Source organism: Cygnus atratus, chromosome 2, assembly GCF_013377495.2.
Source record: "Cygnus atratus isolate AKBS03 ecotype Queensland, Australia chromosome 2, CAtr_DNAZoo_HiC_assembly, whole genome shotgun sequence".
Classification (NCBI taxonomy): domain Eukaryota; kingdom Metazoa; phylum Chordata; class Aves; order Anseriformes; family Anatidae; genus Cygnus; species Cygnus atratus.
In genome coordinates this window covers 24,867,791-24,893,481 of record NC_066363.1, presented here as the reverse complement: position 1 = coordinate 24,893,481, position 25,691 = coordinate 24,867,791, and the positions used below count along the sequence as shown (strand labels likewise).

General features: G+C 37.3%; 1 protein-coding gene across 4 annotated transcripts; it reads left to right on the top strand.

Annotated features, from left to right (window-relative positions):
• Positions 1-140: 140 nt before the first annotated feature.
• On the top strand, positions 141-25,691 carry PEX1 (peroxisomal biogenesis factor 1). Of its 4 annotated transcripts, none has more exons than XM_035545445.2 (24): positions 141-329; positions 1,417-1,560; positions 3,387-3,470; positions 3,705-3,819; positions 3,909-4,681; positions 5,938-6,057; positions 7,502-7,625; positions 7,902-8,011; positions 9,029-9,129; positions 10,647-10,779; positions 11,524-11,620; positions 12,795-12,965; positions 13,457-13,611; positions 14,622-14,811; positions 14,970-15,136; positions 15,990-16,124; positions 16,649-16,713; positions 17,456-17,598; positions 17,677-17,780; positions 18,797-18,973; positions 20,674-20,904; positions 22,355-22,555; positions 22,847-22,977; positions 23,940-25,688. In XM_035545445.2, exons 1-24 carry the CDS (start codon positions 201-203, stop codon positions 24,022-24,024), a joined length of 3,885 nt encoding a protein of 1,294 aa, XP_035401338.1. In that variant the 5' UTR covers positions 141-200; the 3' UTR covers positions 24,025-25,688. The 4 variants fall into 4 exon arrangements, with proteins under 4 accessions (XP_035401338.1, XP_035401337.1, XP_035401339.1 ...); XM_035545444.2 differs by having other exon boundaries at positions 151-329; positions 14,967-15,136; positions 23,940-25,689; XM_035545446.2 differs by lacking the exon at positions 22,355-22,555 and having other exon boundaries at positions 151-329; positions 14,967-15,136; positions 23,940-25,691.

The window sequence follows — 25,691 nt, the reverse complement described above, 5'->3', positions numbered from 1 at the left end:
TAAGGCGGAGGGAACGAGGCGAGGCGCTCGATGGAGGAGCCAATCACATGAAGGCAACGAGCGCACGCCGCGCCCCGATTGGCCGGCGGCTGGCCGTACCATTGTCCCGGGGGCGGGGGGGGGGAGGGCCCTGCCCGCCGCAGCAGGCAGCCCCGCGCAGTGCGCCGGGTGGCGAGGCCCGGCCCGGCCCGGCCGCCGCCATGTGGTGCAGCGGGAACCCCGCCGGGGGGGCGGACGGAGCCGCCGCCGTGACGCTCGTCCTCAGCGGGACTCGGGACTGCTTCCTGCGCCTGCCGCCCGCGCTGGCCTCGCACCTCCGCCTGCAGCAGGTACGGGCCCGGCCGAGGGTAGCGCGCGGAGGATTCTGGGAGAACGTTCCCCCACCCCCCGCGCCGCCGGCGAGGTCGCCATGGCGACCGGGGCGGTGGCTGCTCCGTGGCCATGGCAACGGGGAGCCCCGCCCACCCCAGCCCCGAGGCGCCCCTTGCGACGGGACCCGGTCGACCCCGTAGCGGCAGCGCCTCAGGGTCGGGGCCCTGCGGCTGTCATGGCGGCCTCGGGGGGTGGGCGGTCAGGTGGCGGCTTGTGGGGGGCAGCGGGGGCCGAGCTGTGCCGCTTTTCGGCCGTGCTTTAGTGAGGCGCGGTCCTGGGGCATCTCGCCGAGGGTTCTGCATCTTGGGCCGCGCGTTCTCCTTAATAAAATGATTGGAGTTTGCCTCTGAGCGCCGTCTTACGCTGTGTGGTGTCGTTTGTGTCCCTCAGTGCTGTGATTCTTACACCTATAACACATTCCTCAGCATTCACATGGGAACTGGGATGGTAAATCCAGGCAGAATCATAAATCTTGGCATACGTGGATATTCCACTATATGTTCGTTGGGGCTCTTGTCACTCAGAGTCCCAGTTGCAGGAAGGGGATCTTACTCTTTAAGTAACTTTTCGCGTGAAAACATAAGCAAAGCCTGTGTGCATCCATTATGCAACGAGCAGAAGTTAGGGATTAAGGGCTTGCTAGCAGGACAGACAGTCTGGAGAAAAAAATCCCTAAGAACAGTGTTAAAGAGGAGAAATCCGGGGCGAATGTGGGGAGGGTGGGAGTAGCTCTGGTACAACATCCCCTGCAAGGTCACGCTAACCCTTCAGGGCCGAAAAGACATGGCACAGAGGCAAAATTGCCAAGATTGGGAAAATCCTGCCCTTTGGCATAGGAAAAGAGAATCGGGGAAGGGCACGTACGTGTCGCAAGAAATCCAGCACACATGCTCGCTTCCCTCCTGCTGCGGTTTCTGGATGTCTTACAAATTCTCCATCAATAGAGGGGGGGGGAAAGGGTGTAACTGCTTTAAAGTCTTGTAGCTTCATTCCGTACATAGTCAGTTATGGCATTAATTTATCTTATTTCTCTAAAACTGATAGGGCCAAGCTGTGAAAATATCCTGCGTTCATCAGCCTATATTTTTGAGCTGGATGGAAATGAGGCATCGAGGTCACCAGAGTGAAAACACTGCAGAGATTAACAGACATTTAGCAGAGAAACTTGGCATTGCAGCTGGAGATCAGGTTTGAAATGCATTTTTTTTTCTTTTTTTTTTTCTTTTTTTTTAATAATAAGTATCGTGCAAGATAAGGTAATAAGTTACAAATTAGCTATGACCTTCTTTACATGTATTTAGACAATTACTGCATTTAAATCTTCTCAGGAGAAAAGATAACCATCCAGAAACATCTCCACTGTGAAAAGATTTGCTTGTTAAATCAGTAACAATTACCTAAATTAAAGTAGGATAGGCCGATGGATAGGTCCTCACAGACTTGCAGCCACTGTTTCCAGTGCCATTAATTTTAGGAAAACTTAAAGTAATTAAACAGGTTAGGAATTATAAGAATATTTTGCCTGGAGTTCCTGTCATTTTTAAGTAATTATTGATAACATATTTCTTCTTGTCTGACTTATTTGGGATTTTATTTTCATCCCTGTTTTCCCTTTCACCATGTATCCTTGTGTCTTTTCTCTTTGAATGTGTATTTAAATTTGCTTCCTATTTCTTGTGTGTTGAACTTCTTGCTCTGATTTATTCTTTCATCAGAGAAAAGCTGGAGAGATGCCCAGGAAGCAGGCAAAGCTTTTTGTCATGGGACTGTTAATATTTCAATATCCCAAGATTTTTTTTATATTAATAGGGAGAAAGTTAAACATGAGTGGAAGAGTATTACTCTACACGGTGTTACTGTTTGGTATATTCATATATGCCGATTCTCCTGTTGTAAATTTTATTCAGCGTAATAAAACAGTGGCTCAAAAGCAGTGTATTGTCTTACCTTGTTTACTTTTTTTAGCATATTCTGTCTAGAAATGATGCAACTATTTGCAGAACTGTAAGACTAACTAGTTCAATGGCAAAGTAACTTTTGTTCTAATAATTAATAGTCTTCAACAGGAAAAGAAAATTGGCAACGGAAACCTAAGAACACTCAACTCTTGCCTGGAAATAATTGTCTGTACAATTGATAGAATAATTGGAAGCTTTTGTGATCTTTTTGGACTCAGAAAGTGTATGTTTGCTGTGTTTCATAATAATATGCTCTTCTATTTACCACATTGGAGAAAGGGAATGCCTGACAACTTTTGCCTCAAACTTGAGGACCTGCAGGAGTTTCAAATAGATTGCTACTTTTATAAAAGCTGATCTGAAATAAATAAATATCAGAGGACAGAAATAGTTTTATCTCAAGGAAAAAAATATTTAAAAATGCATGACATGATACTGTTTAAAAATTGTTACTTTCAGTCAAATGGAACCTTTGGTAAAAACTAACTTTTGAAATGTATTTTGAGAAAGCATTAAACATATCTGTTTTCCCTAAGCCATGGTAGCTTTTACTGTTTTTCCTGATACACAGGACCTTAAAATTGTTCTGTGGAAGTGGAGCTGCTTTCCGTGAAACCTTTCATAAAGAAGCTAGGTTTGGTTTTGTATTGTATTTTTTTCCTCAGTTCTTCAGCTGTTTTTTGCCTTACTTGAATTTATGCACAACTCAATGAATTTTTCATCAGTCTAGCTTCCAGGACATTAAAAAAATATATAAATGGTTCTGTGATCAGTATGCGTTGAAAATTTGTTATCAGCTGATAAAGCTCTTGCTGCTTTGCACATTCACTTCCATTCACAGCGTGTTGATGTCCCCAAGCATGCCCAATGTAATGTCTCCAGTACTTTGAACTTCCATCTTCTGCTTATGAATTACCTCGTATCATTAAGGTGTATGTTCAAGGCAGTGAAAACATATAATGAAAGAGATGTCCGTTTTCTAGCTAAGTTAAAGATGGAGTCTTTATGTCTTTAAAAATAGAAGTTCAGTATTTCAAATGTTGTTACTTTTGCCAGGTATTCCTTGAACCCTGTTCCCATGTCTCCTCCTGTCAGCAAGTAGAAGTGGAACCACTCACAGCAGATGATTGGGAGATACTGGTAATAAAACCTTCCCTACTGTTCATGTCTTTTTCTTACAGATAACAGACTGTAGACATTAGCATTTTTTTCGTAATTCCCTACTCTTTTTCTGCCCCTAAGGAAATACTAAATGTGGTACATTTTCATTGTACTTTATATTTCTAACGTATTAGAAAGAGACATATAGTTTTTATCTTCAAACGTTCAAAATATATGTAGTATTTAATTTATAATTATATCACGTTTTCCCAGGAACTGCACGCTTCCTCTCTTGAAAGACATCTTCTTGACCAAATTCGAATAGTATTTCCAAAAGCCATCTTTCCTGTATGGGTTGAACAGCACACTCACATTTACATCAAAATTGGTAAGCAGCACTGAATGCTGATGTGGTACATTGAGAGAGCTGTTCTGCAAGAGTGGATGCATTCATTCATCTGTTCTGTTCATACTCAGGTACACTTATGCCAGCAGCCCCCTATGGGAGATTAGAACCCTGCACGGAACTTCTGATACGCCCCAAAACACGTGAACTTGAAGAGAACATCACCAGCATGCCTTTCACGGAAAGTGACGTCTTGCTCAAAAGCTTTGTGAAAAATAACATGGAGCAAGAAGAAACAGTAAAGGAGCCTTTAGCCAACCAACCTCACTTAAATCCAGGAGTCCCTGAACAGAGTAAGGCCGATGCAAATGTGACATTTGGCTCAAATGTTCTCCCAGATATGTGGAATTACATAGGGAGCATTTTCTCTCGTACACCTGAGCAGAAACAAAAGACTGTGTGTGATAAAGATGAAATGGGCACCTTCAAAGACAAGCTGCTGAACTTAATTCACATGGATTCCATTTTTAGAGTATGTCAGTCCCAGCCTCCCAGCGTACAGAATGCATCAGCTACTCATGCATTTCTGAAATACAATGCCATTCATATTTTTCCATGGAATTTAGAATTTATTGATTTGGAGCCAAATGCCGTAGTATCTTACGGGAAAATTAATGAGCTGCTTTCCCCAAGACAGCGTCATCAAGAAGCAAAGCAAAATCTGCCAGTTGAAAAACAAAAACATTTGACTAGTCCGCAAGACAAAAACAATTCCAATTCTAATAGCAGTCAAGCATCCAGTGAGGGATCTGTTGTGCAGATCGTTTGGAACGGATTTGAAGACCTAAAGAGTGTCATAGAGTATGGCAACAGTGGGGAAACCCTACATGTTGGAAGAGTTTGGGTCAGTTTGAGCACACTATCTTTTGGGCTTTTTATTGGATATCTTCTACTGGATAACTGTGAAACTGGCTAGTTAGTATATAGTTTGGGGATATAGGCTTTGCGTTAAGCTCTCAAATATAGTACACTAGAATAAAATAATATCTCTTAGACCTATGCTTTGCTAAGACATCTAATTCTGTGTTATGCTACCATTATCTTCTGAGATAGACAGTGTACTCTGGGTTTCTGCATCCTTAGCATTTTTGCACCAAACGGGGAAAATTCTTTAGTGTTGCTGGAGGTGCGTATTTTCTTCAAATTCTGTTGGCAGCCACTATATTCATGAGAACATGAAAGTATTTATTTACATACATTCAGTAATGCATGACGAGGTGGGTTGTTGGTTTTGTTTCTTTGTTTTCCATTAGATATCACTTTAAAATATGCTTTGGACTCATGTGTCATCAAACTATAAAGTAATGGGATCCCGTATCCTATTGGTAAATGATGTTAAGAAATGCTTTTATATACTGTTAAAGCTTTTATTAAAATCTTAAATTACTGTCAAATAATTAGCTTTCATATCATTTAAACTATCTTAGTCTTTATACAATATTTTGTAAGGTGGCGCAGTCCCAGTGCGTAGACACTGACATTTTGGCTTGTTCTGACAGAACTACAGCCTGCTTATATTCTTTTCTGGAAGCACGTACAGGATCAACAAAAACAGATCAAATGCCCTCCAAATAACTGCTTGACTATTCCGGCATATTATACTCCTTACCATTCACTTATTTTCATTGAGGCTGAGAAAAAAGTCTGCAGTGGTATTTACCACTAAAACTTTTGAGACACACAGCAGTTTTCCAAATGCCAGCAACTGTTAAGTCTTTCAGGTTTAATAAACATTTATGAGATGTTTTCAATTTGGTAGTATGTTTAAAATAACACAGAATGTTTGAAAAGCAGTTTCCTTTTTAAAGGGCAAACAAACTAGTACAACTTAAAGAAATTGGATTTCTCTGTACTGCAGATGTGCTTAGCTCTGATCTGTATAATGGATTATTTATACCTACCTGCCCATGTAAAATTAATTGTAATCAGCAAATGAAAGGGTTTTGTGTTTGGTTTTGGTTGTTTTGTTTTTTTTTTTTCCTTTACTAAAACATTCTTGCAACACTTTAAGAATACTGATACCATACTATGTATGCAATGTTATAACTGTTCTATTGTCTGATATTTCCTTTTTCTTTGCTTTTGTTTCAAATGTTTTAGATTCCAGATGCACTGAGAAAAAAGCTACATATCAATATACATTCAACAGTCCGAATTAAGTCAGTTGAATCTGTTCCTAAAATTCCTGTATCTCTTAGGCTGCAACCCAGACAGAACTTAGTGAGTTGATATTCTTGGTCATGTATTTGTTCACATACTGGAAAAAACTAATATTGCTCTGGTCAAAGCTGTTTTGTTTTCTTTTGTAATGTTTATTTGTTTTTATTTGTTATAACAACAATAATCAAGAATAATTTGCATCAGACTGCATTTGCAGTACATGGTTTCAACCTAGCAAATTTAAGTATGCATTTAAGCCTGTAAAAACAATAACAAAGAATCATAAATTTAAAGTGGAAATACCCATTTTTAAGTCTTCTGGGAGAAGACATTCATGTGCTCTTCAAATCTTGCAGTGGCCAGTGGATTTCCTAAGAAAGAATGCAGTAAAATTATTGTAATTTTTAATGTGCTGTTTAGATTTTGATCTTCTTCTAATGCTAATTATTTTCCTAATGCTAAAGATTTAACTTTCTAGGGTTACGTACTTAAATCTCTCTCCTGTGTCTACTGAGTGAGCATCTGTGACAGTAAAAACATACTTAGCACCGTTCTCATGGTCTGTCGGATGTAGTCTAGAATGAAAAATACTTCAAAATGTACCACATGCTTGTTTCTCTGTGATACTGGCCTGATTATCTGTCATGTTAGCTGCTCCTCAAAACCTTAAATATGGCATTTCTCATCATGTCAGACCTTATGCATGGTTTTTTTCTTCATTCCCGATAGTTTTTTTTGTTTCTTATCTACAGAGGAATAGTTGAAATAAGTTTTTTTAAGATATACACCAGAATTAAAATAAGCATTCTTTCAGTAATTTGCTAAAATCACACAAAGTATTTGTGCGTGCTTTTATATGTTTCAAATACAGTGCCCTCCCGTCCCCTTTTTAGACAGGAGTTTTGCTTCTGTGATTAGGAACTCAGCTGAGATTCATATTCAATTTCTTTTCCTCTTCCATTTACCTAGGTGATCTGGGGTCAGTCGTGTGGTCTCTTTGCTTGCTTTTTGGAATTTGTTGTTGCTGCCCCCATCAAGATGAGCCCAGGGTAGTCTGCATAGGAAGCAGGGTATACAAGAAAGAGAGGGGTGCAGTGAGCACCCAAAATAAGTCACAGGTCAATATTGGTGCATAACTTAGGTGCCCTTTCAATCCTGGGAACTGAGTAGTGCTTTTTGATCTTGCAATACAAGACAAGTAAAACAAGACTTTAAAACTCCTCCTTGCCTCACATCAGTGTTCCAAAGATAAAATCTTTAAAAGTGGCTGAAGAGTCAGCTGTTGCTCTAGCAGGGACTAGGCAGGTGCTTTCTGTAGAGCAGGTGATAGACATGGTGGTTGTTGGCAAAATATTATTTTCCAAATAAATGAAACTGTTCATCTTCTTCCATATCTCTACTACCATAAGCAAAACAAATACTCCGTGCATAGGAAGAAAAGAGTCTTACTTACTAACACCTTGTTTTGTTTTATTTCTCTTTTTCTCTACATATTCTTATGTAGCATAAAGATATACACGAAGATGATGTTAAATATGCTTTCAGTTCTTGGCTACAGGATTCTGCTACTGATGATCTTCCCTGGATAATGACTAGCACAGACTGTATACATCTGCATGTTAAAGAAGGTAAGGATAATACTGTCTCCAGCTGTAGCTGTCTTAACCATCCGTTATGGATTTTACTTGGGCAATGCCTTTAATCTCTATATACACCATTTAATGTAACAGTTACCTCTGTACACTGAAACTGTAAGCATGAATTACACTTTAATAACGATTATCCTTTTTTTTTTTTCATTTTGGATTGTACTGTAGTATTTCAAAATATATTAATGTTTTCTCTTGTGAGGAATAAAAGCTAAATTTGTCTGGAATTTTAGTAGCTGTTCCTTGTTTTTACAGGAATGGAGGAGTTTGCCCTTAGTGTAGTGCATCCTGCTCACATGGAAGAAAACAAGTCTGAGAATATTTTTATGCTGAGTCCCAGTTTGCTGCAAAAGACTAATATACAAGTAAATATCACATAGTATCAGGTACCAAGTAATTTAAATTGTTACATTTGGTTACAAATAAATTATATGTATCATATGTTGGTTTCCCTTTTTAAATAAATAATGTCAGTCTGTTCATTAAATTGTATCTGCATTCTTTACATGTTACTTTTTAGCCTGAGGCCTTGGTGAGACATTTTTTTTAGTCTTTCTCAGAAAATTAAATATTTACTTAATATTAGGATTACTGTGTCCATTGGTAATTCTGGTTGAGCAAATGCCCATGACTTCAGGATTATGTGTATAGTAGTGGGAAAATATTTTTTTCATTTTTAAACGGATAAAGTTAAATTTTAGCAGAGACTTAAGGGGTCCCATTTGGCTGTTCAGAATATATTTTTTCTGCAAAACTTAGAACTCCTGTTCAACAGAAGTATAATGGGCTTTATTTATATTGGTAGTAGAGAAGTAGAAGACTTCCACAAATCATGCTGGTGACTGGTATTAAGATGAAAGGACAATGTATATTCCTGAATAGCACTGTGAGCTTTAAGCATCTACCAGCCTGTTCCTATCTGTGAACTTCTCTGTTAGCCCTGTTTGCCAGTTCAGCTTCTCATACCGGGTACCTGAAAAACCAGGTTGAAAAATACGTTTGGATTAATAATAAAAATAAAAATAAAAAGCCAAGTGTTTTGCCAGGCTACTTTTCACCTAGATCAATTTCCTTATATGATTTACTGGCTTGCCTCACAAATGCTTGTGCCAGCATAACAAGGAAGGTACAGCAGAAGAATCAAAGTTGCAGCTAGGGAAAGAGATGACGAGCTGCACAGTCTGAGATAAAGTGCACTTAGCCTGACATCTAATTGCAGCTTGTTACATCATTGTAAACACTGAACTGTATTTTGGAAATAGTTATATGTATGCCATTTTACCAATGCATATTTCGTTCAGGCAAAATTATATAGAATCCAAAAAAGGCTAGTCAATTGTATACCCTTCTGTGTAAAGTATTAACGTTTTCCTTTATTGTAGGTTCTTTTACATCCTCTAACTAGAAAAGCTGATGATGACAGCCAGCCACCTATGCGCGATACAGACAGGAGCCTTCCGTACCACAAACTAGACCGTTTAGGGTGAGATGTTTTCATAGTAGAAAACGTGTGATTGAATGGGAATTAAAGAAAAAAGAATATTGGTGAAAATGCACTTTTTTTTTTAAGTAAGCCAGATCTTAAAAAAACACCACTGCATCTTTTGGTATTTTGGCTTGTGTCAGGCTCAGCCCATGTTCTTGTTTGTATAGATGTTTAATTCTGTCCTCTGAGCAGTCTTACTGAAGTGAATAGAAAACTTCAGACGACTTAAACTTACGTGCTGAATAGGTCACCATGTCTGGCAATTGGATGGGAAGTCTCAGAACTCTGTAAGTTTCAAAAGAAATACTGATAGTTCAGTGGCTCTTGGTGTGCTTCTAAATGGTATGAAATAGACCTCTATGTAGCATTAAGGAGTACTGGAGCTGTTGGAGATTACTTTTTAATCTGGGGTTTCCAAAGGCAGCCAGACTTACATGTTGCAGTCTGTCTGTCAATCTGCTTCCCACAGTAACTTAAACGTATTTACATGTTTAACCAAAGTTAAGAAATGGGTATGGGTCTCAAAGAATTTTGTTCCTACAAGTTTTATCAGAATTGACAGCTGTGGAGAAGAACTCAAAGCGGTAGTTCCACTGGTAAAAAGTGCAATGTGAGCTCGACAGCGAGTTGGTTAACCTGCTTGGGGGCCTGGGTGCAGTTTGGAACTAGCCCTTGGGCACACTGGCTCTTTCACAGCCAGTAACTAAGTGATGTATATAGCTGTTGTAATTAGTACAAGGGAAGACGGTGGTACTGTGTAGCAAGTGAGGTAGGAATGGGGCAGAGGGCACATGAGAGACTTGGAGTATTGTGGTAGTATGCTATTGGCATTGTAAAAGGCAACTGAGGGCTGGCAGAAAGGGGCCAGTATGGCAGGGATATGGTGTGGTAGGGTAGGGATGTTAGAAACCAGGCTTCATTTGTTCATTTCATTTTTCATGGTGCAACATTTTGGTTGAAGTTGAAATACAAAACTTAGAGCCTCGCTGTTTGTGGACCTGAAAGGTGCACACCTGAAAGGTGTGTCAAAAGTCACAAAGATTTAGGACAGGTAAGGGGCAAAGATCTCTTCCAATGAGCTATGTGCTGCTTTATTTCTGAGAAGGTAGAGTTCTTTGCCTCGGGTGTGCTCCATGTTTTACTATTTTGTTACATTCCTTAGTAAATTGTTACTCGGACTCTAAAATAGATGAAGGCCCGGAAGCTGAAGTCAGCTCTGTTGTCTGAGACCTACCTCCTGCTGGAGTGGCATAGCATGAGCAGATAACAGTTGCACAACAGGGATGTTCTGCAAAGTGTGTTTGTGCCCTCTGTGTTGCCCCTGCAGAATAAAAAGTACTGATGTAAAAAGAATTAAAAAATTCTTCACACTGAATTCTCTTTATCTTTTTGTTGAAAATGTGATCTGCTTCACATTGCCAACATTGTAACCTCACTGTACTGCTAGCTATTAATATTTACATCATGTGCACTGACGCTACCCTAGGCCATTTAATTTTTTCTTTGCCGTGCAGGGGAGTGGACAAATTAGGAACATCTTCCTTTGAACACATAAGCCACAGCCTTTTGGGTCGTCCTTTATCTCAAAAACTGGCTGGTATTGCTGTGGGACTGCGAAGTGGAGGGGTACTAATCACAGGAGGAAAGGTATGCACTTTATTACTCACTACTTGCAAACCCTCCTGGAAAGTTTTCCATAGTTACAAAACTTTTCATTAGTTTTCTTTGATACCATGCAAACTCAAAGAATTAAAGAATAAGCTGAAAAATGAGCAGTCAGCTGAACAGAGCTAACATAGTAAAACATTGTACATATATAAAAATACATTCATGAAATATAAATGTATATATAATATAACATAATAAAGTAAAACTTTAAAGATTGCTAGCAATGCAATTTCAGTGTATTCCCATGGGTCATTAATACGCTTTGTGTTTATGGTATAACAGACACTTTCTGTCTCTTAAATATTTGAATTGTAAGAACACAGTATTGTAAGAACACAGTAAGAATATTGTAAGAACACAGTATTTGCTCTTATGTTCTAACATAAAATGACAGTGTAGTTGATACTCTTAAGTTTCCTGTTGCCTCTTGCGGTTCTCCATTTAACACAATACCCCATAACAATAGATGCCTTAACGCTCAACTCAGTGGAATCAGAATGTTAGCGGAGATATCCACCCTAAATTTGGCTTATACTTGTTTCAGTCCATGGCTTTGGTCTCTACCAAGTGATGCAGAGACAGAATAGCTATATACTGGTGAGGATGAAAACTAAGGTGTGCCTAGCCTTCCCAGCTTAACTTGTGTATGCTCTGATAAAAACTCCACAAAAACAGGAGAAAATAGTTGTGCAACTATATGTTGGCTCACATTTATTTTTGCAGGGAAGTGGAAAGTCAACACTAGCGAAGGCCATCTGCAAAGAAGCATTTGATAGACTGGATGCTCATGTAGAAGTAATTGATTGCAAAGCTTTAAGAGGTATGATAATAAGTGTTTCATTCTCAAATGTGCTGTGTGATGAAGAACCATAATAATTGAAATTACCATATTTAGTCTGTCTTTCAATTTTTATCGTTAATGCTTTCGGAAGGAAATGTGATTCCCCACAATGAGATTCTTGAAGTTAAACAGTCTAATGAAAGTGTAACTGTCTTAAGCTTATTTTGCACTTAGCAGTTTCTGTCCCTCATACCACCACCAAATTGAAGCAATGATTCCTTCTTTATTTCTAATTGTTCTAACAGAGGAAGAAGTTGCAAGTTGAACTGTGTGTTTTTTCAGCTGTGCTAGCTGGAACAAATATTATGTTAAACATCCTAAATGTTAAGGAATTCCTGTGTTACTCAGTGAAAGAAATGACATGAGCACCAAAGAAGAACTAAACAAACAAGCAGCTGAAGCCAGATTTATGCTGGCACATGTACTATTAATGTTTGTTAGCAGTAGTCATCTAATAGTCATGACTATAGGTGATGATGAATACTTGGTGATAAGGTGAATACATGGGTTTTTAGTGTTTAAAATAAGTGTATTGCCAAAGATGGAAGAGGACAAAAAAGGCTTTTTTAATCTTTCATTAATAGGCTTTCACCAATAGTCTTGGTGTTATGGACACAGAGGATACTGAACTGTATTGTTACAGAGGTTTTTTTGTGTTTTTTGGTTTTGATTATTTCTTTTACAGAGCCCTTATATTGCATGCCTATATTCTTTCTGCTTGTTTAAGTCCCTACTAAGATCCTTTCTCCAGAGAAAAAGGGAAAGATAGTAAAGAGTTAGGTCCTTCATGCTGAAAAATTCTTCAAATTGCAGGACTCTTCAGTAGCTAATTTAGGGTGCTGTTGACACTGCTCTGTATTTAACTGTCTAGAAATTATACCTGTAGGTTCCTCTAGTGGTTGCTGAAAGATGATTAATCACATTTTAGGACAGAGTGATCCTTCTAGTACTTTTATGATGGAACATGTCGCCTACTTTCCTTACTGACTGCAGACTCTGGCTTAAACTAGATATCTGATTTGTAGGAGTGCAGTTAAGTTAGCTGAATCCAAACCATTGGAGTATTACCTGAGCAAGCTGTAAGTCAATCTATTTTTGTTTGTTTGTTTTTTCCCTGGTATGTTTTGTCATTGAAACTGTATTTCTGTTTTAGGAAAAAGATTAGGAAACGTAAGGAAAAATGTGGAAGAAGCTTTTTTAGAAGCATCATGGAGACAACCATCCATCCTTTTAATGGATGATCTTGATCAGATTGTTGGAGTACCTTCCACACCAGAGCATGAGAACAGCCTTGAAACAATTCAAAGCAATAGACTTGCTTATGGTAAGATTGTGCTACCTGTTTCTGGATGAAAATGTAATGCAGCTTAGAATTTCTGGCACCTGAATTGTAGTGTCCTAGCTAGACACTTGTCTGGATCATTATTGCCTCCGGACCATGAGGTATGTTTGTAGAGCAGAGTTCATAGCACAGAAAAATCATGTTTAATATCCTGTGGTAGATAGCATCAGTTACTTTGCAAATATAGCTTTTAAACAGCTCTTCCAGTGATGTTTTAGTAATGGAATGTACTCTCCTAGAAAAAATAATTATATTGTCCGGCTGTTTTGCTGTTGTTATTTTAGTTTTCGTTGTTGTTGGTTTTTATTTGTTTTTATTATTATTAAAGAAAAGCCTTTATAAATGGGAATAAAGCAAATATTCATTTGTTACGTTTTGTATGTGTTAATGCTACTACAGTAGAAATGTGTATTATCAAATACAGAATCTTCCTGTTATTTTGCAATTCATAGAGCAATATGTTATCTGTTTAGTTTTGAAAGATCTGATAAAAGAAGTTATTTCCATGGGGAGTTTGATTGCATTCATTGCTACAAGTCAGTCGGAACATGCCCTACATCCTTCCCTGGTTTCAGCTCAAGGCACGCATATATTTCAGTGCTTCCAATGTATCCAGTCTCCAGATCAGGTAAATTCAGGTATTTATTAATTTGGTTAATTTGCTCCCTCCAAATGTATGTCCCCTTGTTACCTGTAAAAGGATTTTAGAGGAACACCTTTGAAAAACACGTGGATCAGTACAGTTAGGTAAATGAGGTTAAACCTAAGTGTGTTTTTTTCACTGCTCAGAGGAGTAAGTATATCCCTAAATCTTAATTAATTGAATTAAATGTTAAAATGTTATTAAAACTAAATTTTATGGGAAGGTTTGGGGTTATTTTTCTATGTGAATTATATCCCTCTACTATTAAATGTAGTCTTTTTTGGAAAAGTGAAAAGGAAAGAATAAACAGTGTAACTTAATTGCAGGAGAAAGTGGGCTATTTGTACCTGTGCATATATATCCTAATGATATGAAATAGTCATGGCAACTCATTGGTATTTAGCACAAGTAGTTCCTGCCTGCTTGTCTTCTCTCACAGACAAGCAAATAAAAGCTATGGAGGAAGCAGTTCTGCATTAGATACAATGTAGGTTTCTCCCACTTCTTGCAAGTCTGCATTTTTTTAATACTAATACATGAATAAAGAGGAGGTGTCAGTGGAAAAGTCAAGATCTTAAAAGATACCAAATTATCAGATGTATTTTATCTAATGCAGTAGTTTTCACATTCAGTATAATCTGCATGTATCAGCGCAAAGGGAAAGATTTTTGTTTTCCTGTGAAACAGAAACAAAGGGTGTAGTAAAACAGGAGAATCTGAGGAGCAGGGGATTGTTTCATTATTGTTGTTAGATTTAAGATAACTGCCAGGGTAAACATTTGAAGCCATAAAACCGGTGATTTTATTGAAGTTCAGCTGAAGAATTGACTTTTGTTCATATTCATGCCTGCTCAGATTTTGTTATTTGAAGATTTGGTGATATCTAAAATGGTGAAGGAAATTTTAGTAACTCATATGTAATTGTTTTCTGAACTTCTAAAATCCACATAAACAGAAAACTGAAAATGCACTTGTTGTACAATTCTATTTTTCAGAAGCAAAGATGTGAAATGCTGTGTTCCATAATAAAAAATAAACTGAATTCTGATATCAAGAAGTTCTCTGATCTTGACCTCCAATATGTTGCAAAGGAAACAGAAGGTTTTGTTGCTAGAGATTTTACTGTGTTGGTTGACCGTGCCATTCATGCCTGTATTTCTAACCCGAATGCATTTCAAAATGATGGTATGTTCACAACAAAATCTAGATTTCATAGTCTAACTTCTGTTATCCACAACCTTTGAATAACACCCAAATAAAACACCAGATTTTGTTTCGTGTTTAAAATGTATTTATTTGTTACTTATAGTGAGGATTTTTTTCTTCATTTTTCTGTAAAGCAGAAGTGAATCTCTCAACTGTGGATTTTCAGAAGGCTTTAAAAGATTTTACTCCATTAGCTCTGAGAAATGTCAACCTTCATAAGCCTAAAGACATTGGCTGGGACAGGATTGGTGGCTTAAAAGATGTGAAGCAAATACTTGTGGATACCATCATGTTACCTGCAAAGGTATGCAGTTCTTTTAAATAAGTTACTTGAATTTTATATATACTGTTAGTAGAATAAGAATTATTTTTAAGGTGCAGCACAGTATTTGACAGAAAGAAGGCAGGTATGATTTTAAGCTACTTTTGTAGCTTCCCACTCTTGAGCTATCTTCAGCTACTGGAAAACTTTTTCACCTTCCCCTTCCCTCTCCCAAAAACAATAGGCAATGGCTTGTGCTTTTCTCCAAATTAACTGTTGTTCTGGAGTATTGCAGTATTACATCCCCTGCCTGACATATTCCTAGCATCTTCTTTTGTTACACACTTCTTTACAGGGACTTGTGGTTAGGTTCTCTGAAGATAACATTTCCAGCTGTCTTCTGTGCTTTTGCTAGAGGAGTGCCATCTTCTGGGTGAATGCCAGTCCATCGATTTTCTCTTTTAATTTGGCCTTTCTGCCTTGCTTAAAGTTTCCAACATCGTGATGAGCCATTCATTTCAGTCTTCAGAAAAATGACTGAATGTTTTTTCTTACAGTGGACAGAATCTTTTTGTCGTGTACTTTATATAATTTGATCATACCAGTGATCAAAATACGAATTTAGAAGTGCTAGCATGGATGTTTTAAAACTCTGATACATCCCTATTCCATCCTGTTTCTTCTTGGTAGAAGATGCCACTACTTGTAATTAAGAAGCCTAGGAACCCACTTCAGCCCCAAGTAAACTACAACAGTCAAAATGAGCTCTTTTGATAATAAAGTGGATAAAAGAAATTAAAATTCTTTTTGAACAAAAATCCCAACTCATGAGATTTCAGTACACTACAGAATAATCACATATTTTAGAACATGTCTTGTTGACATTCTTTTCCAGTATCCAGAATTATTTGCAAACCTACCTATACGACAGAGATCAGGAGTCTTGCTATATGGAGCACCTGGAACAGGAAAAACACTGTTAGCAGGAGTAGTTGCTCGAGAGAGTGGAATGAATTTCATAAGTGTCAAGGTAACAAGATTTTTAAGATCAGTATTTTGCCTTCACAACCACATACTCATAATTATGTCGAGCTACTTCATTCAGTTAATAAAATTAAAGTAAGAAGCTTATTTAAAATACTGAATGTCTCTGGATATCCAAGCATCTGTCTGACTTTCTGGAGCTTCACAGTTCTATGACTGAGATTTTTTTGGTATAATTTTTCTTTAGGAAGAATAATAAAATTTAACTAGATATTCTTAATTTATTTACTTTTTTTTTTTTAATAAAAAGATCCCGGATTCCACTGGACAATGAAGTTTGGAAATGCATTTTAATTATTTTCAAAATGCAATGTAAACTGTTACCTTGTGATACTCTAACGCATTTTGTTATAGTAGAAAAATTGAAATAACTGCTTAAGAACAAATTGGAGTGCTGCCATTCTCTTGGTTAAAATAAAATTCACTCCAATATATTAAACTTATGCTGATGTTAAATTACACATTAAAATTAAGAAACACACCATGAATATTCTTTTCTGGTTTTTTTAGGGACCAGAGCTACTCAGCAAATACATTGGAGCAAGTGAGCAAGCAGTTCGAGATATTTTTAACAGGTTGGCTTTGTAAAGATTTGTGATATTATCAGTAGATTTTATTGGTTGAAGCTCCACGAAATAATTTTGTTCTTGGAGAGTTATGGTGTCAAATCACAAAAGTATCTGAAATAAACAATTGTGTCAAACAAAATGGTCATGTTGAGTTTGCCAAGACCATTTTTAAGAACTTTTTTAGGAACAGTTTGGATCAAGGGTGCACTTTTGAAGCTGATTTCCCATTTCTCTACAGTGCTTTGGTTCACATCACAGATTTGTTGTGGAAAATAGGTGCTGAATTCCTTTCAGATAAGTCTAGGACACAGACTAGTGTACTCCAGCTAGTAATGAACATTCAGTAAACAGAATCAGACTTGACTTGGTATTGAGGTCCTCAGTGCCAGCAGTTTTGTTTTTACAAGTCTGTCCTTATTGAGCCTCACTGCTTACTAATGTAAAAATGAAGAAGGGAAGAAAAAAAAATGATATCCTTCATGTCCTTTGCTTCTTGTGTAGTTTACGATGTAGAGGCAGATATGTGTAAACCAAGATGTCATCTGAAGTGACTGGATTTTAAAGCTTTCATGAGCTTTCATTAACACAGTTGAGTACTTAAGAAAGGAAAAAGTGAGTACAAGGTATGTCATAAAAATGAGCCACAATTGCATAGAAATCCGATTCTTAAGAATCTCTAACTTCTGTGGGAAACCCGTTTTCTGTTCTCTGGCTACATTTAACTGGCTTTTGTTTGTTTGTTTTTAAGAGCTCAGGCAGCCAAGCCTTGCATTGTTTTCTTTGATGAGTTTGATTCTATTGCTCCTCGCCGAGGTCATGACAACACTGGAGTTACAGACCGGGTGGTTAACCAACTGTTGACTCAGTTAGACGGTGTGGAAGGCTTACAAGGTAATAATTCATCTGTGTGCCCCTTCTTACACATAAGTTTAGCAAGTGTTAATGATATTGTTCTACACTTTCCTAAAGGAGTTTACGTCCTAGCTGCTACTAGTCGCCCAGATTTGATCGACCCTGCTTTGTTAAGGCCAGGTCGACTGGATAAGTGCCTGTACTGTCCACCTCCTGATCAGGTGAGAAAACAAAACGTTTTACATGACAGGCAGGGGAAAAAAAATCAAACTACTGGTCTTTATTCTCCTTTTCTTTATATTTTGTGGCATTTCATATCTGGCCAAAGTGGAGTTGCTTGCACAGCTCAAGTTATATATACAAACTCACTGTTTTTTAGTGCCAGTACATTAGTATAAAACTGGGAAAAGACTGTTTACCACTGTCTTAAGGATCAAATCGTATTCCAGTGGACTGATTCAAAAAAATAATGATTAAAAAGTATCTTTAACAGGAAACTAGTCTGCAGAAAGTAATTGGCAGTAGGGTAGTGTTTATCATCTTCTGCATCTTGCTATGAATTACAGATCCAATGGATCTGCTGTTTGCTTGAAGTGACGAACCATAGGCATTCACAACCCAACCCTTGATTATCTGAAGTTTTCAGAGCAGTTTTGTTCTGAATCCAGACAATTCTACCATTCTTTACCCACAGTTAATTTAAATGTTCAAGTTCTTTTGAAGACAGATATGTCACTGGCCAGGAAGGGAGTGATTCTCACTGATTATAGTGGGTTTTGGATCAGGCCTTTAAGGCTGTACAACGTGTATCTTTGATTCCACATGTTATCTTAAAAATTAGTGCTGTTCATTTTCAGAGTAGTTGGAAAGTTTAACAAATGCCACATCATTTCATTCTATAAAGGTACACGAAGAGGATGTTCCTCTGCACTAAGATCCTAGATATTAGCTGGGTATTTAGAGAAATGTATTTCTCTACACACTGTGTGTTTGGTACAGTTTCTCTTAGACTTGTCAGGGAAAAGTAACAAAATTTATGCATATATTTTAAAGATTGTTTACTACACAGTATGTCCAATATGTATTAATATTAGGGTAGTATTATCTTTAAAAAAAGGTAATTCCTTCCACAGATAGGAATGTGTTTGTAACAGGGCCAAAGCACAATTTAGAAGTCAGGAGAAAGAAAATATCAGGTTGCTTTATTGACAGTATTTTTTTTCCTCTCTTCTTACAGAGTTCACGCTATGAAATCTTAAAAGCTCTCAGTCATTCTCTGTCCTTGGCAAGCGATGTGGACTTTGAGTATCTGGCAGCAAAAACAGATCAGTTCACAGGAGCTGACCTAAAAGCTTTATTATACAATGCCCAGTTAGAGGCAATACATAATAGTTTAGGCTCAGGTTTAACACAGGTAAATAATACTGGTATAAAAGATGTCTCTTTTTATTTTGATGTTGATATGTTTGAAAGAGTTAATTCTTTTCCTTTTTTTTTAAGCACATTTGTTTAGTAATATTTAGTTTTCCTGTATAGAGGATTAAAATCTTAATGTTTACTGTATCATGTGAGAGTAATATATCAAATTAGTTTAAATGTTTCTTAAAGACAAGGTTTTTTGATTTTATGAGAAATGTTTAATATTAAAACTTATTTTAGCAAAATTATTTAGCATTGTTATGAGGAATTGACTGACAAATCAAGGGGGGGGGCCTCTCATAGCTTTGGGACATCTGTCAAATTCAGTTTTGAGCTTGCACATTTTGGGTGGTGGAGGAAGCAAGGAATTGGTAGGTTTTATGAAGTTGTTCTGAAAAATTGAGTGTGATCTGAGTTTAGGGGAGAAGTGGCGAGAGGGTAGTGATATCTGAAGGGGCCTCCTCTGTCTTACATTCCAGGCACCAGCTAACACCCATGTTTCCGAGGCACAGGATCCCACCCTTAGTTTTTATCCCTCATGTTACTGACAGGCCTCTTTCCTCTTTTAGCTTCCACTCAGCCACCTCCCCTCACATTTTTAATTCCTGTCTTGTGGTTCTGGCTGGGAAGGGCCAGGCATGGCTTCCCCTACTTGGAAGTCAAAGGGAAGTGTTGGGTCAGGGTCATAAAAGCAAGGAGAGCTCTCAGGTTCTTTTTGCACCAGATTTACCAGGCGATGGGGCTGTGAGTATCCAACTGTTAGCGTTGGGAGGGGTCTCCAGCATACCTTCCATAACAATCCCTTCACTGTAGCATCAGCATGAGGAGAATATGAAATTAAGAGAAGAGGATAGACTAAAAGTAGGACAGCCCCCCACAGGCAGAGTGTCCTTACACTGCTCTCAGTTTTGCTGTTCCTTCGTATGGCTATTTCTAAACACTGTGCTGCTGACCTAAGTAGTTGTAGGCATACCTGATGATGATCCCCATCATTAAAAGGAGGCTGTTGTCTAAAGTAATAGTCTCCAGAGTAGCATGTGCAAGAAAATCCATTGATGGGGGGGGGGGCAGGGGAAATATTAGAACTTAAATAGTACATGCATATGATTTACAAATAAATATGCATATATTGGGTGAGGTGCTCTGACTTTTTTTATTGATAGGGGTGCACGATCAAAGAGTTTTGCGGACACCAGTGTAAAGCACCAATTGCAATTTCTGTATCAACATTTAAAATGTGTTACCATGACTGAAGATGATCAGAGTGATTAGGCACTGTAAAAGTAGACTCACTGCAGTCTCCCAGACCACTTTGCACAAGATACTAAGTTGCTTTGGAGGGAAGGGTCAAGCCAGAAATGATAGTTCTACAACAGAAAATGTACATGAAGTTTCCTAACACTTGCTGTTACTGAGTGGGCGAGACAGATCATAGCAAATAAATAAAACCTTAAGATTATTTCCTCTAAATACTGTTCTGACATAAAGATGGAAAGTTCTGCTTAAAGGCATTGGATTTTCTTAGCAAAACATTTGGAATTGTACTTCCAGAGAAGGACGGATTGCTAGAAACAAATGCAAATCAATACTTTCATTTGGACTATACATTAAATATTTTAATGTATTTCAGTTTGCAATTAGCTGTGAGTTAATACTTCTAAATGTTCTGTTTTGTTTTGTTTTTTTTCCTCACAGGATTTTGGTTCTAGTTCTGATAGTGACTTCAGCCTGTCTTCCATGGTTTTTCTAAACCACAGCAGTGGCTCAGATGACTCAGCAGTAGATGGAGAAGCAGTGCTAGAGCAATCTCTTATTTCTTTAGACATGTCCGAGTTGCTTCCTGAAGATCCAAGGTCCAACATTTATCGTCTTTATTTTGGAAGCTCTTATGAATCAGAACTAGGAAATGGAACTCCTTCAGAACTGGTAAATTACTTTCTCAATATTTTGAGTTCTCTAAATATTATCGGTTGTGAAGCAGAAAAACTGAACCAGGCAAATGGTAGGGTTTTATAAACACAGTTATGTCTGCTTTGTCCTTGAAATTGTCTTCATCTAATATCTTGTGGTCCAGAGTATAAACCAAGATGGATGCCATCTGACAAAATACAGTATGGACTTCTCTACAACTTTTAGGCACTTTTGAATTGAAACCCCAAAATGCTACTTAATGCTTTATAATCAGGCAAACTGTATTCAAAAACTGTCTTACTGTCTTACTGTCTGATCTAAGGGCTTGTTGCCTTCCAAAGTTTATTACTAAAACAGTTTTTTATTTTTTTTTAACTAAAAAAAAGTTTTATCACTAAGAAATCACTATCTAGCTCTCATAATCATAAAAATCAACAACTTTTTCAGTTTCTGGTAGACCATTCATTAATGGAATAATCTGACCACAAGATTGTGTAAATAACAGGAGAAAATCTTGGCTTCCATTGTTGCTCTTAAGAATGGAATTCTTACTGCAATGGAAAACCAGCACATTCTGTGGCTAGCTTGGAGATAGGGCGCTGGTTAGGGACAGAAGGCTGGCTGGTCTCACGTGGCTACCAGGTAAGCAAAACAGAATATGCTCTCTCCAATCTCCTTATGTTGAAGAAATGATTTCAGAGTTTGCGTGTGATCCGTTCATTTTGAGAATCTGTTGTAGAACTGTAATTACAGGTAGTTATCAAAGGTGTTAGAGTCTTGTTTTCAAAACTGTCTTGCATTGATTCTTACAGCCAAAAAAAGCTTCTTCTGACATTGGAGAAGTAATTACTGACTGCTAAGTCTTGTAGGTTGCTTTTGTATTTGTTGTCTTGCGGTATGGATGACAGTGTTAGAGACTTAAATTTATGTAATCCAAGACTTAAATGTATCGTTAGAGACTTAAATTTTCCTTTAACTGTGGAAACTCGTCAGTGGGGCTACAAAGACTTCAAGCTCTTAAAACTGTTGAACTTGAAAGTTGCATGTTTTATCCACTGCACAGAAAATTTGGAGGTGATAAATATTTAAATTATGAGTTATTCCAAAGATAACTAGAGAAACTTTCCCAGATTTCAGAACCACTGATTTTCATACATAAATAAAACAATGGGTTTAGTAGACCTTTATTCTTTTTGACATAGGCCATTGCAAAACTATATAGATGTTTTCCAAAGATGAAGCAGTTTATTTTCAAACTTGTACTTTCCCCAAATATCTTGGCAAATTAACCTGAAACTTTCTGTGCAAAAAGTTGTGTGTGATACATTTTTAAGAGAAAGTTTTTGCTGGTGGAAGCAAGGTTATACTGAATTAAACTGGCTGGAAAATGAGCTAAATCTTAATGGCTGAGTTGCTGTTTTAGGTCCGTAATGAGTTAATGTATTTCTCCTTGTGATCAATATAGAGCTCTTTGTGTTTGTCTGGACCAAACTCCATAAGTCACGATTTTACCAGCATGTCTCAAAGAGACACAGCATCATCACAACTTTCAATGCTTAGAACAACCTCTCAAGAAGACTCCCTGGAAAATAATCAGGAGCAGCAAACAGAGCACCTGAGGACAGAAATCAGTGCTATCAAAGCCAGTTACAGAAGCAAGAACGGAGTATGGCAGTTTTGTGTATTATTTAGTCTTACATTTTTTCTCCCAACATTTCTTGGTATTCTAAAAAATAATTTCTGCAATAGTGTTAAATATAATGTAATAAAAATAGCAAAGATAAATGATACCTAGCTTGAGGAAAACAAGCCAGATTTGTGTTATTAATATAGGGGGGAAATAAGTGATTTTATTTATAATATGTATTGAGGAGGTTCCAGAGTTACTGATATTCATGGCACTAGGTATTTGATCTTTGGTAATTTCTCGTTGTTTATTCCTGGCTCTGTTTTCAAGGAGGACAGCACCTTTAATCAGTCCATGCTTGCCAAGAACACTCTGATTATTACTCAGTCCCATTTAATGACTGCACTTGAGGGTTTAAGACCATCCATTAGCCAAGATGACTGGAAGAATTTTACTGAACTGTAAGTATTTTTTTGTGTGTGTGTGAATCTATTTTTTTAATTGTGAATTCAGTGGAGATTTGGTGTTCTCATATTTCTTATTCATCAGAAACACAATAGTTATTTAATGTGGGGAATGGCAGAAGAGTGGAGTGGTTTCTGACAGCATTTTTTTTCAGAAATTCAGAAGTTACACATTGGGAAGGGGAAATTCTTTTACCAGTGCACTGTATTTTTGTTTGTTTGTTTTCATTAATGTAGGACCTAGAAATTCAATCACAGACCAGAAAAACCTTGTATTATGTTAAGAGCTATACCAGTACAAGAAGATTCTGATTCTGTAAGACTTAAAGCCAGGTCCCCTCAAGTAGCAGTCCAGCATATTTTCAAATTGCTGGCGTTTGACTCAGTTGTGGCCTCTGTTAGCTCCAGTATTCAGGAAGAGGTATGTTGGTTTTGAGTCCTTGGCACGTGTGTTCCCAAAGAAAAAATCATAATATGCAGAGGAGTAGATATAGTGAGAATGAAAATGTATCATCTCAGACTAGAAAATGACTGGAGTCAATAAGCTGGACGCTGGCATCAGGATGTTCTGTGATGGATGTGGAAATTGTTAAGGCACGTTCTACCTCAGCTGATACATAGATAAGCAGATCTTACAGCACAGGAAAGAGAGAAGGAAAGAAGGAGAATGAGGGATGCTCCCTAGGATCCAGTCCACTTCTGTTCCCCACCCCTGTGAGTCCTACACCCCCATATCCCTCAAAAAAAAAATAAAAAAAAAAAGCTGAGGAGAAAGCTTTCCGAGTCAGATTAGTGGTTCTAATTCTAGTCTTGTAGGTCTGAGGAGATGTGCATTTGTCACATCAGTGAAAATATAGACAAACATCCGTAGTTCTGTGTTGCATTAATGTGCATCTGAAGAGGCATATGCAAACAAAATCATTTCAGACTAATATGCTAATATCTTTTTCTGTTTTAAGGTACGAGGATTTTCAGAATCCCAAGAAGAAGAAAGGACAAGTTGGCTCAACATACAGACCAGGACAAAAAATGACTCTAGCTTAGTAACTTTTAATATGCTTGTAATTACTAAACTGTAAATGGAAATGACAAATGTCAGCCTGATATTTAAATGATTACATCAGATTATTTATATTCATATGGATTTATTAATGCAGCAATCGAAGAAAAAATTATTTTCAGTTTACATGCTGTAAAATTATTTCACATTTTATTTTGAAGAAAAGTGTCTTCCTGCAGATTAATATTAAATTTTTGAGAGAGCATTTGTTACGTTATGTCCAGTTGTTTATCACATAAAATTTTTAGTATTGCTTTTTATGAATATATGATTACCAAAAAAACTAATAATGATTTCCCTGTTTATTTCCTCATAACAATTACATCCTGTTTGGATAAACTATAATATCTAATGCAGGAAACATTTTGAAAACATTCTGTAAAGCTATTTTCTGCCAGCTGTTGGACGGCTTAGAGAAGGGTGATACTTCAGATGTTTATTGGTAGACAACTACTCTAATACTTCCAGAACAATTGTAGCCATAAAAGAAAAATAGTAAGACAAAACAGTATAATTTTATCTTTGTCTTTTGCCACTGTTAATTATTCAGAGGAATATCAAGTTGCATTTTGCAACTATATCTTCCTAACCCCATCTTTTATTCTTGGAGACTTCAGAAAAATCTCTGATGTTTGGAAGCTGTCTAATGTTACATCCTAAAGTTATTCACCACTGCTTTCTTACTATCAGGTTGTTTAGGAGTTGTCATTCCCAGCTGATAAGGAGGTGGACAGCAGGGGAAGGAAGCTTTCTTCCAGGAAAGGAAGAAAATTAGAGATGTTTCCCATAAGTCACTACATGTAACAGTTTATTTAATTCATTTATGTGTGTAATGCTCTGTCAGTAATGGTAAGAACACATAATATTGACCATACAATTATCCTTGTGACTGCTATACTTGTTACTGCCACTTACTATTTGTAGTTCCAGTGTTCAGTGCCAGCAAATAACCCAGAAAATATATTACTTGTATGCTTATTCTTACATCCTGGTGCAGATAAGTCGTAGCCTTGATACACTACAAGTCTTAGCTTGTAGCAGGTAATACCCCTGATCTTCTCATCTAGCTAAGCTATTGCTTCTTACTCATGCTCAACTCTTGCTTCAGTGGGTTTTGAAACTGAAAATCTTTATTGCATTACTACAAAGTAGTAATTTCTTTTCAATACCACTATGTCATTAACACCATACTTACTTTTAAAAGCTGGCTATCTATTTGCTTAATAGTAGAGCCACATTCTAGATTACCTCAGCCTTGAGTTCATCTTTCCAATATAATGGTGTCATTCTTTTTTTTTGTTGTTTTGTTTTGTTTTTGTGTGTGTGTGTGTTAAAGTTTGTTTTAAATGGCCGTAGAGGTTAATACGAATACGAGTTGAACAATCTGCTGCAAAGGAGCATGTCAGATGCTCCATGCTGACTCACATTTGTACTGTGGTAAATGTAAGGTACTTGGAAGTAATTTATCTTGTAATGAAAGAGGGGCAAAAAAACATGGATATTGTTAATGAAGTACAGCAGCTGGAAAGCTGTAACTAGTTTCTCTGCTTGGGTTCTGTGTCAAAACTCGATCTTCATATATATATTTTTTTTAATTTCTTTTTTGAGGTCCAATAGTTCATTTAGGGTATTTGTGGCCTTCGGGATGTAG

Bases quoted from the DNA above. Each gene is read 5' to 3' on its own strand.
- PEX1 (XM_035545444.2), top strand. From the start codon at position 201: ATGTGGTGCAGCGGGAACCCCGCCGGGGGGGCGGACGGAGCCGCCGCC. The intron at 6,058-7,501 runs GTGAGTTGATAT...ATTCTTATGTAG, and splicing joins TGCAACCCAGACAGAACTTA to CATAAAGATATACACGAAGA. The intron at 11,621-12,794 runs GTATGATAATAA...TTTCTGTTTTAG, and splicing joins TGATTGCAAAGCTTTAAGAG to GAAAAAGATTAGGAAACGTA.